General features: G+C 37.4%; 1 protein-coding gene across 1 annotated transcript; it reads left to right on the top strand.

Annotated features, from left to right (window-relative positions):
- The first annotated feature begins 1,587 nt into the window (after window positions 1–1,587).
- Window positions 1,588–2,076, top strand: LOC145982176 (protein GVQW3-like). Its single transcript, XM_083115743.1, has one exon. It carries the CDS (start codon window positions 1,588–1,590, stop codon window positions 2,074–2,076), a length of 489 nt encoding a protein of 162 aa, XP_082971869.1.
- Window positions 2,077–11,511: the final 9,435 nt, after the last annotated feature.

Raw genomic sequence — 11,511 nt, 5'->3', positions numbered from 1 at the left:
ACTAGGTTTCACAATAGCACTGCAGCGCATGTTTGGTGTAAGTCCATCTATTTGTGGAGATAGATTGCGCCCATGACTGTCTGCGTATATGACAATGTTCCTTATGTTGTTAGTATCATTGCCTTTCACACGTTTTGATCCATTGTTACATACTTTCACGGATTTCTTTATTGCTCGAGATTCTTTGTCGTTGTTGGAAGTTTTTCCTTCCGCCAAGTATTGTAACACTGAAAACTGATTTTTGTGTACCGGTATTGCACGTGGGAATTGTTTTCCACAATACGTTCCGCTCGGCAGATGTGGGTTTTTGCAACGCGACGAACGTGATTTAACTACATCATTCCATTTTTCTTGATAAGCACACAAAGTTTCTTCACACACTTCATTTTCTTTGAGCAGTAAGACATCGGCTTCTAGAATTCTTATAATTTCGTTTTCGCTGACAAGTTCAGCTCGCAGATCTTCGCAGTTTGTGCATGGCAAAATTTTTGCTATTTACTTTTCTTGCTTCAGTTTGCTGGGCTCTTCAAATATTTTATTACTTATCGCCGCTCTTCATATAATGTATTTTGTCGATCAGTTGCTTCATTTTAATTTAATAAATATTTCGTTTTCTGACATATATTCAGTTAAAAATTCGAAATTTTGTGCAAATATCCCGCCCATAAACACAAAAAGACTTCCTTAATAAAGCAATTGAATTTTGTCGTGAAAATGATTCCTTATGGATTTCAGTATGTGAACGAAATCTGAAAAAGCCCATATTGTAATCGGCAGGATTTCAGATAAATGGTTGTTTTTTTGTTTATACCTAATGATTTTCAAGCCTTTTTATTTGTCGAGCTGCCGTCACACGTAAAGCCGACAATATTAGCACCTGAGTAGTTAGATATGATATGTCGGTGGCCATTTATTTGCTATTTATTTATTTTACCCTGATTTCAGCTAATCTTCCAAGGGAAAAATATCCAAAAAATCTAAATTTTACCATTTTCATAGTATAATTTTTTTTATCAAACCTCAACTCAAAGGGGGTAAAATTTACTTTTTGAGCCTATATCAGTATATTTTAAGCATATATTTACAATTATTATATTTTAAAAAAATAATGTGTAGATTCTGATTTTGAGTTATTTTACAGTGCTGTACAGTGCTGCGTAATGCAGTTTATATAATTATTTCTCAAATGTGTGTGTATTTCTGACTGAAATTTACGTCTGAAAAATGTGCATGTGTGTATTTTATAGAGACTATATATAAATATATATGTAACTTGGATGTAAAGCATTCAAAATTGTGTGTAGTAATGAAGTTAATGTTTATAAATATATACGAGGGCAGGTTGGAAACTAACGCACAATATTTTTTTCTCCCCAGGTATTGCAGCTGGAATGCTGAAATTGCACGAGAGAGTTTGAAGTTTGCACCACAGAGGGTATTTTTTTTTCCTGTGCAGCTCTAGCGAGAGAAGCCTGAACTACGAAAGAAACATTGTGCACATGTTACTGTCGTCCGCGTGTGAAGAACAGCGAAGTCTGGTTAAATTTTTGTGGGCAAAGGGGGATACACCGAGTAAAATTCAGAGACATGCGTGGCGTGTATGGGGACAACTGTCTGGACCGTAGCAATGTCTCCAGGTGGTGTGCATTCTTTCAAGAGGGCCGTGTGAACCTTAGTGATTCGCCACGCTCCGGGCGGCCGGTAACAGCTTCAACTCCGCAGAATATCCGCGCCATTCAGGCAGCAATTGTGAACGGCCGGCGTGTGCACCTGCGAACCTTATCGCATACGTTCAACATTTCCTATGGTGTGGTGTACGACATTGTTCATGACACGTTGAAATTCCGTAAAGTTAGTGCTCGCTGGGTGCCCAAGAACCTGACAGACCACCACAAGGACCAGCGAAGGATGACAAGCATGGATCACTTAACGCGTTACGCCGCAAAAGGGCATGACTTTCTGAAAGGAATCGTCACTGGTGATGAGTCGTGGGCGTACTACTACACGCCCGAAACCAAGCAGACCTCTATGGAGTGGAAACATGCTGGTTCCCCAGTACGAAAAAAATCGAAGTGACTCAATCTGCTAGGAAAGTGCTTGTGACAGTTATCTGGGACATGTTTGGTGTGTTATTGGTGGACTTTGCTGAACACGGGTCCACTGTGAATGCTGCAGCCTACATTAAAACTTTGGTTAAGTTGCGTCGTGCCCTTCGTGACAAACGCCGTAACATTCATGCTGATGGTATCAAACTTCTTCATGCCAATGCCCGTCCCCATGTTGATGCTCCTGTTCGTGAGAAACTCACCGAATTTGGGTGGAGGTGCTTCAGCATCCACCATACAGTCCGGACCTGGGACCGTCGGACTTTCATCTGTTTGGTTCCATGAAGAAATTACTGGCGGCCAACAGTTTGCGACAGGTGCGGAAGTGAAATCAGCAGTCCGCAGATGGGTATACTCCAACCAAACGGACTTCTACGAACAGGGCATATTAAAACTGGTACCACGATGGGAGAAATGTGTTGAGAAACTTGGTGACTATGTAGAAAAGTAGGTCAAAGATGTCAGTTCATTTGTGATTTGTTTGGTTTTTGTTACATATTAAACTTTTTGCACAAAAATTATTGTGCGTTACTTTCCGATCTGCCCTCGTATATGTATTAAATAATAAGGAAATTGCGAAGCAATTAGTGTTAGTGCTTCAAAATTGTTTCTTTTTAAAATATCGAATTTAAGTGCTAGTAATATATGAAAGCTACCTTGAAGAGGTACAACTTCATGCAATGCTGACAAAAAGGCTGTGATAGAGACTCAATTGCCTCTAATAGAGACTTAACTGCACTGATGGAGCAAGTGGTTGAAGCCCCGAACTGTGTCTATCATATATATATTTTTAACATGCATTTCTTAGTTATAGCAAGCTTATCTGCTCACGAGTGTACACCAAAATAAAATTACCGAGATAGGTACATGTGAACACTTTTATACTTTACGGAGACAATAAAAAACGGGTTTTCCTCATTTAAAAAAGCTTACCCATTGGTTACTGATGATGTCATGAAGAGAAGGTAAAAAAAAAATTGGTTACTAAGAAATATGAGTCTTTCTCCTACGAAGTCAAGCAAAAATCTATTTTTCCGTAAGTTGGTAGCTCTGTACTTAATTACTATGCCAGGGGTGTAAGGGATGCTCCTTCCACGTAGTGCAGCCAATAGTCAACCTCACTTCCACGTTAGTGCACCCTGGACTGAAGACTAACGAGGCTCTGGTGACTGGCCCCATGGCCAGTATAATTTTGTTTGTGTTGTCCTGTGTTTTGTCCTTATTTGTGCCGAGTGCTCCTTTACAGCCTTTACAGTCAGAAAATTTTAATATTTTATGATTTAAGTTCTGCAATGTTAGAGTTATTATGTGTAACGATAGGGGGCTGGACCCCGTATAATGTGACGGGTGCAAAATAGCCTTAGTGCTGACGCACCCAAATTTTTAAATTCAAATTCAATTACTATGCCAGACATGAGCGCGATCTGTCAACCAGTTTTTTTTACAGCAGCTGGTTGAATCAGTCCACTTCAGTAGTGCATCACGATTTTTACAATGAACGAAATTATTGAACAAATAGCTTGCCTTAAATTTTGTGTTGCGAGACGAATTTCGTGTGCTGACTCGCTGAAAATGTTAGAAAAGACTTATGGTGAATCAGTTTTATCAAAAACACGGGCTTACGAGTGGTACAAAGCGTTCAAGGAGGGCCGAGAGATCGTCGAAGACATGCCTCGTTCTTGACGACCTCTTCAACGGATGAAAAGATCGAAAATGTGAAGGAAATTGTGCTCGCTAATCGCTATTCCAGCTTAAGAGAGATAGCTTACTGACCTTAACATCTCTCACGAGTCTGTTCGTTGGATACTGGTGGATATTTTGAGCATGAGACGCGTCGCCGCACGATTTGTTCCAAAAGAGCTGAATTTTCTTCAAAAACGGTACCGTGAGCGGGTCTCTTTAGACATGCTGGATCGCGCCAATTCTGATCCCACATTCATGGAACGCATCATAACTGGTGATGAGACATGGGTCTACGAGTTTGACATGCAAACAAGTCAACAGTCATCAGAATGGAAGACAAAAGACGACCCGAAACCGAAAAAAAACAAGTCAAAGTCCCTCAAAAGTCAAGGTGATGCTCATTGTTTTCTTCGATAATGCGCCATCGCATAGAGCAACAGTTGTGACCGAATTTAAGGCCAAACACACAATAAATACCATAGAATAACCATCGTATTCACCAGATCTGGCCCCGTGTGACTTCTTTATGTTTCTGAAAGTAAAAGTGCCGCTCCGGGGTACCCGTTTTGACTCGATTGAAGCCATAAAGCAAAATTCGTGGAAGGAGCTGAAGGCCATACCGGAAAGCGCCTATAAAAAGTGTTTCGAAGACTGGAAAAAACGCTGGCATATGTATGTTGCATGAAATGGGGCCTACTTTGAAGGCGACAAAATAGTGATGAATAAATGAAAATTGTGTGTTTTATTTAACAATTCCCGGTACTTTTTTGACAGAATATATATGTACATGTGTATATATACTGGTGGACAAAAGAAAACTGACACTTTAATATTTGTCATCTGAATTCCAAATACTTATGAATTACGCTCTCAGTTTTGTAGTTTTCTGTAACTTTTGTTTTTGTTCTAATTTAACTTACTAATATATGTAGTACATCTTCAAAGTTAGTTTGCAGATGTATTCCCTGAAAGGGGTTAAAGTAGAGACAATTTGCAATAAATTTGACCTTATGATACCCCGTCCGAAAATTGTAGTTTTCGAGATAATCGAATTTCTATTGTTTTTTTTAAAAAAATTACAATTTTCCACATAAAAAGATGAATTGAGAAAAAACTGCTCATTGTAGGAAACTTATTTCAGCGTTTTCTGATAGCTAACAAATAAGTGGTTCGTAGAAAAAAAAAAGTTTTTTTCCAAATAACAATCACATGTAAGTAACGGGTGGGTTTAAACTTACAAGTGATGATAAAAAAATGCTCTCTAAGTTTACTTTGCAACGTATTAATAACAAAAATGGTATGACACGAAGCGTACAAATTACTTAAATTACTTCCTTGTGTCATCTGCTTTCCAACAAGGTACAAATGTTGCTAACATTCACATTTGTGTACAAGAAATAATACTTCATTCATCTTCATGTGAATGAAATCAATGAACAATAGAATTAAAGAACATTACACGTCTTGCTCAAAGTGGGCACCTCCGTTACGAATGCAGGCACGGAGTTTTTTACGGACATTTTTTCTCTTAACTCGTGATGTGATGGTGTCCTTGATGTGTTGACCAGCTGTTAAGATCCTCTCCCTGAGCTCTTCTTGCGAGTTTACCGGTGTCTTGTCATGTGGCTCCAAATGTAAAAGTCGCAAGGCGTCAAATCGGTGGATCGAGATGGCCAGGAAATCGTGCAGCCTTGACCAATCCATTGCTTTGGTTAATTTTCATCCAGCCACTGTCGCACGCCGAGGCAAAAGTATGGATGGGCGTCATCAACATTCATTTGATCGAGCCATTTTTCCTGCCCCAACTCTTAAATGGCATCACTTATGAACATTTTTTTGAGGAGGAATTTGAATTTAAAATTTTGGGTGCGTCAGCACTAAGGCTATTTTGCACCCGTCACATTATACGGGGTCCAGCCCCTTATCTTTACAAAGAACAACTCGAACGTTGCATAAGTAAAATCTTAAAAACTTAAAATGTTCTGACTTTCGTTAAAAGCTGAGGCTGTAAAGGGGCCTCAGCACACACAAGGACAAAAAAACAGGACAACGCACACAAAAGTATACTGGCCAGAGTGCCAGTCGCCAGAGCCTCGTTCGTCTGCAAAACGCAGTCCAGGGTGTACTAACGTGGAAGTGAGGTTGACAGTTGGGTGTACTACGTGGAAAATCACCCCTTACACCCCCATTTTTTTGAGGAACGGGATGGCAATGTTTTTGGAGGATGTGCCTCTAGCTACAAGACGTGACATGATTTATCAGCATGATGACTGCCCAGCTCGATCCCCCGATCGATTTGGTGACTTGCAACTTCTACATTTGGAGCCACATGACAAGACACCGGAAAACTCGCAAGAGCAGCTCAGGGAGAGGATCTTAACAGCTGGAAAACACATAAATACCATCACATCACGAGTTAGGAGAAAAAATGTCCGTAAAAAACTCCGTGCCTGCATTCGTAACGGAGGTGCCCACTTTGAGCAAGACGTGTAATGTTCTTTAATTCTATTGTTCATTGATTTCATTCACATGAAGATGAATGAAGTATTATTTCTTGTACACAAATGTGAATGTTACCAACATTTGTATCTTGTTGGATAGCAGATGACACAAAGAAGTAATTTAAGTAATTTGTACGCTTCGTGTCATACCATTTTTGTTATTAATACGTTGCCAAGTAAACTAGAGAGACCAGTTTTTATCATCACTTGTAAATTTCGACCCACCCGTTACTTACATGTGATTGTTATTTGAAAAAAACCTTTTTTTCTACGAACCACTTATTTGTTACATTTCAGAAAACGCTGAAATAGGTTCCATACAATGAGCAGTTTTTTCTCAATTCATCTTTTTGTGTGGAAAATTGTCATTTTTTAAAAAAAAATAGAAATTCGATTATCTCGAAAACTACTAATTTTCGGACGGGGTATCATAAGGTCAAATTTATTGCAAATTGTCTCTACTTTAACCCCTTTCAGGGAATACATCTAATTACCAGTCACCATGTATATAAAATATATATTTGTACTAAGTATAAAAAATTAATAAATACATCTAAACTTAATCTGATCGTTTAGTGTGTATACTAAGTCTGTTACTATTTTTGGTTTTGGTATTTCCATATAATTTTTGGGGCTTAAATCAAAAGCTATATACTTAACCATATACTTAAAAAAACTGGAAAAAACCACAAGTGTCTGTCAAGTAAACCGGAAGTAGACCAGAAGTAAACCGGAAGTAAATGGGTGTGGGTGTGGGTGTTATAAATGGGTGTCATAGGGGAAATTATCTAAATCTTAGAATTTTTATACAATAAAATTGAAATTTAAGCTCTTGCGTAAAACAAATTTTCGTTTTTTACACTTGGAAAATCAGCTAAAATCAAGATTTTCAGTTAAATTACACCGAGAGAGGTCACTATACAATTGTTAGATTTTGGGAGGGTGTTTGGTCGACCCCCGATTATAACTACTCCCTAAAGCGATTGTATACTGTATAAGTAATACAATGATGCAGGAACAAAAGGTAGGGTGGTAAGTTGTACCCCTCACATTCTTGAAGGGAGTGGATATACACCTAAATCCCTGTATTCAAATTGCATCACTCTAGCGTGAATGCAAAAATCAACAAACCAAGGTACGACCTATCTAAAGTTGTATACAAAGAATTGCGTTAAAGAAATACAGCGGCAATTAATAAAAATATTCATACTTTCAGGAGGTACTGTGGATCCAGGAGAATGGATTTAGTCCACTGGAGCGAAAAAAAAATGTTAGCTGAACTTCACGAACTGGAGATGAAACATTTTATGTAATATTTTTAGAAACGTTTTTTTTATAACCTATCCAGTTTTATATCTATGTATACACTCCTGGTCAAAAGAGAAACGGATACTTGGATTTTTGTAATAACTCAAATTCTAATTCGAAGGCTAACTAAATTATTGGAAATATATTCAACAGATACATCTAATTACCAGTCACCCTGTATAATAAAAAAATAGCTAATATAAAATAAAACGTCATGAATATTTTTGGGTTTAAGAAGCAACAACATAATCAGCCTGTAGAGAGAATTCCAGTAAACATGGATGTATTTAGAGAAATTTATCATCAATTGAAACTTCTTGTTCACTTGAACAGTATTTGGTCTCATGTTGACGAGGATACTGGATTTGTGTTGATTTGATGTTAAAATTTTGGGTGCGTCAGCACTTAGGCTATTTTGCACCCGTCACATTATACGGGGTTCAGCCCCTTATCTTTACAAAAAACAAATCGAACCTTGCATAAGTATAATCTTAAAAACAAAAGGTTCAGACTTCCGTTAAAAGCTGAGGCTGTAAAGGGCCCTCAGCACACACAAGGACAAAAAACAGGACAACACACACAAAATTATAGTGGCCAGAGTGCCAGTCGCCAGAGTCTCGTTCGTCTGCAAAACGCAGTCCAGGGTGTACTAACGTGGAAGTGAGGTTGACAGTTGGGTGTACTACGTGGAAAATCACCCCTTACACCCCACGAGGATACTGGAAAGCACTTATATGATGAAACGTTATTATTAAATACAAATAAGTTACATGTTAGTGGGAAATTTCAAATAAACATTTCGCCACCCAATGCGGCAGTTTTGCACATAGGTCGAAATTTGTATAGAATTAATCAGAGTACATTACTTCCTGATACGTCTTATGATGTGCAAGCTGGTGAATTTTTGTATGCTGAGATTATTGGAGAGTATGATAAATTGATTCCTCTGTTTATCCAAATAAGAATAATCTATCCTCTTATTAATATATAAAATACCTAAAAAAACTAAAAAAAAATGATATATTTGGTAATAGAAGGCGACAGGAGATTCCAGATAATTCCAGCGAGATTGCTAGTTTAGATGCACGTCTAAAGAAACTGAAATCAGATTTACTCATATTACAGAATTCGCTAAATCTAAATATTCAAGCAGAGATTACAAATCTTCAAACTCAACTGATTGATCCTATAGTAAAAATTGATGGAAAACTCAATTGAATTGAATTTGAATTTAAAATTTGGGAGCGTCAGCACTTAGGCTATTTTGCTCCCGTCACATTATAACGGGGGCCAGCCCCATACCATTACAAATAACAACTCTAACGTTGCATAAATAAAAATCTTAAAATCTTCTGACTTATTTTAAAAGCTGAGGCTGTAAATGGGCACTTAACACACACAAGGACAAAAAACAGGACAACACACAAAATTATACTGACCACAGTGCCAGTCGCCAGAGCCTCGTTAGTCTTTAGTCCAGGGTGCACTACGTGGAAGTGGGGTTGACTTTTGGGCGCCTACGTGGAAGGTTTCCTTACACCATGGAGAACTCAAATCTTTGCTTGAGAAATATACTAATTTAGCTTCAGTAGATAATCTTCAGAACTTAGAAGAGAATATTGCCAACTTGAAAAAAGAACTTGATAAATTTAGACAAATCCAGAGAACGAATGCCGAACAGCTGAAACAGCAATTAAATGACCAGGCAAATAGTATTCGTACCGAACTGAAACCATCATCCAGAATATCAAAACCCAAGAAGAATATGAGCAGGTAAATGCCAGTATTGCTAAATTGCAAGAACAGTTTCAATCTTTCGAAGTTCCTACATTGCAAAGTATCAAATCTGTATTATAGACAGATGAACTGCATACAGCTATAACAGAAGTTCAATCGAAACTACAGACATTGGAAGATTTTATCAATAATCTACCTTCACCTTCTGAATTAAATGCTATTGCTTCGGAGCGTTGCTGGCATCAAATTACACTTGGAGACTTATGAAGATTTTGGGAAGATACAAGGTACCATAGCTCACATAGAAGATGCTATGGCAACATGGCAACTATGAAAAATGAGCTAACAAGTGTACAGGAAACTCTGGAATCGAAACTCCCTGGCATTACTGATATTCTAGTTTTAGTTCAACAGCAAGTTACTAAGCTTGAAAGCTTGTATACTGAATCAGAATTATCGCATTTCCATCATCTTATTGACAACATTCAGAGTAAATTAGACACACTGCAACAGTCTACACCTACGGAGGATGACATAAGGCAACTGCAGGAAATTTTGAAAAATGCAGCTGATGCAACAGAACTCGATGCTATAAAATTAAGTCTTACCACACTTCAAAATACTGTAGCTGCTTTGCCTACTTCTCGGGCAAATTTTTTTGGTCTACTTCCGGTCTACTTCTATGGCAACATGATGCGCAACAAGTTATTACGCTACATTGCGATGGCTCGTAAGGGTATATTATTGCATCATGTTGCACAAGTTATTACGCAATATTATGATGACCCCGTATCTGACGTGTTGTTTTCTGATTGGTTGGATTATGACGTAATGGGTGTTTTCTGATTGGTTGGTTATGCCGTAATGCGATTATGTGTTGTTTTCTGATTGGTTGGATTATGACGTAATGCGATGACGTGTTGTTTTCTGATTGGCTCACTGTTTCTGATGTTTTCAACGCGGTCCGCGCTTAGGTTATTTAAATGCGAAAGCATTACAAGTCAGTCAGTATCGTGAGAGTGTTTGAAGAGTGCGGACGTGTTGTTGCAGTGCTGCTCATAATTTTTTTCATGTGCTAAGCACAGGGTGATCTTTTTTTTACTATATGTGCTTCTTAATGTTTTATGTTTAGTACAAATATATATTTTATATATAATAAAAATTTCTAGTATAAAATAAAACCATGAATATTTTTGGGTTTAAAAAGCAACAACATAATCAGCCTGTAGAGAGAATTCAAGTGAACATGGATGTATTTATAGACATTTATCATCAATTAAAGGGGTTACTTCTTGTTCACTTGAATAGTATTTGGTCTCATGTTGACGAGGATACTGGAAAACACCTATTTGTATTTAATAATAACTTATCATATAAGTTAACTGTTAGTGGGAAAATTCAAACAAACGTTTCACCACCTAATGCGTCAGTTTTTTGCACATAGGTCGAAATTTGTATAGAATTAAACAGAGTACATTATATCCTGACACGTCTTATGATGTGGAAGCTGGTGAATTTTTGTATGCTGAGATAATTGGAGAGTATGATAAATTGGTTCCTCTGTTTATCGAAATAAGAATAATCTATCCTCTTATTAATATATAAAATACATAAAAAACATGGATATATTTGGTAATAGAAGGCGACAGGAGATTCCAGATAATTCCACCGAGATTGCTAGTTTAGATGCACGTCTAAAGTAACTGAAATCAGATTTACTCATTACAGAATTCGCTAAATCTAAATATTCATGCAGAGATTACAAATCTACAAACTCAACTGATTGATCCTATAGTAAAAATTGATGGTGAACTCAAATCTTTGCTTGAGAAATATACTAATTTAGCTTCAATAGATAATCTTCAGAACTTAGAAGAGAATATTGCCAACTTGAAAAAGGAACTTGATAAATTTAGACAAATCCAGAGAACGAATACCAAACAGCTGAAACAGCAATTAAATGACAAGGCAAATAGTATTCGTACCGAACTGCAAACCATCATCCAGAATATTAAAACTCAAGAAGAATATGAGCAGGTAAATGCTAGTATTGCTAAATTGCAAGAACAGTTTCAATCTTTCGAAGTTCCTACATTGCAAAGTATCAAATCTGAATTACAGACATGAACTGCATACAGCTATAACAGAAGTTCAATCGAAACTATAGACATTGGAAG

Source organism: Lepisma saccharinum, assembly GCF_977018435.1.
Source record: "Lepisma saccharinum chromosome 12 unlocalized genomic scaffold, izLepSacc3.1 SUPER_12_unloc_1, whole genome shotgun sequence".
Classification (NCBI taxonomy): domain Eukaryota; kingdom Metazoa; phylum Arthropoda; class Insecta; order Zygentoma; family Lepismatidae; genus Lepisma; species Lepisma saccharinum.
The sequence above is the reverse complement of the archived record's forward strand: the minus strand, read 5'-3'. Positions and strand labels throughout refer to the sequence as shown.

What these genes read in the sequence shown, in the direction of transcription:
- LOC145982176 (XM_083115743.1), top strand. Translation starts at nt 1,588, where the DNA reads ATGCGTGGCGTGTATGGGGACAACTGTCTGGACCGTAGCAATGTCTCC.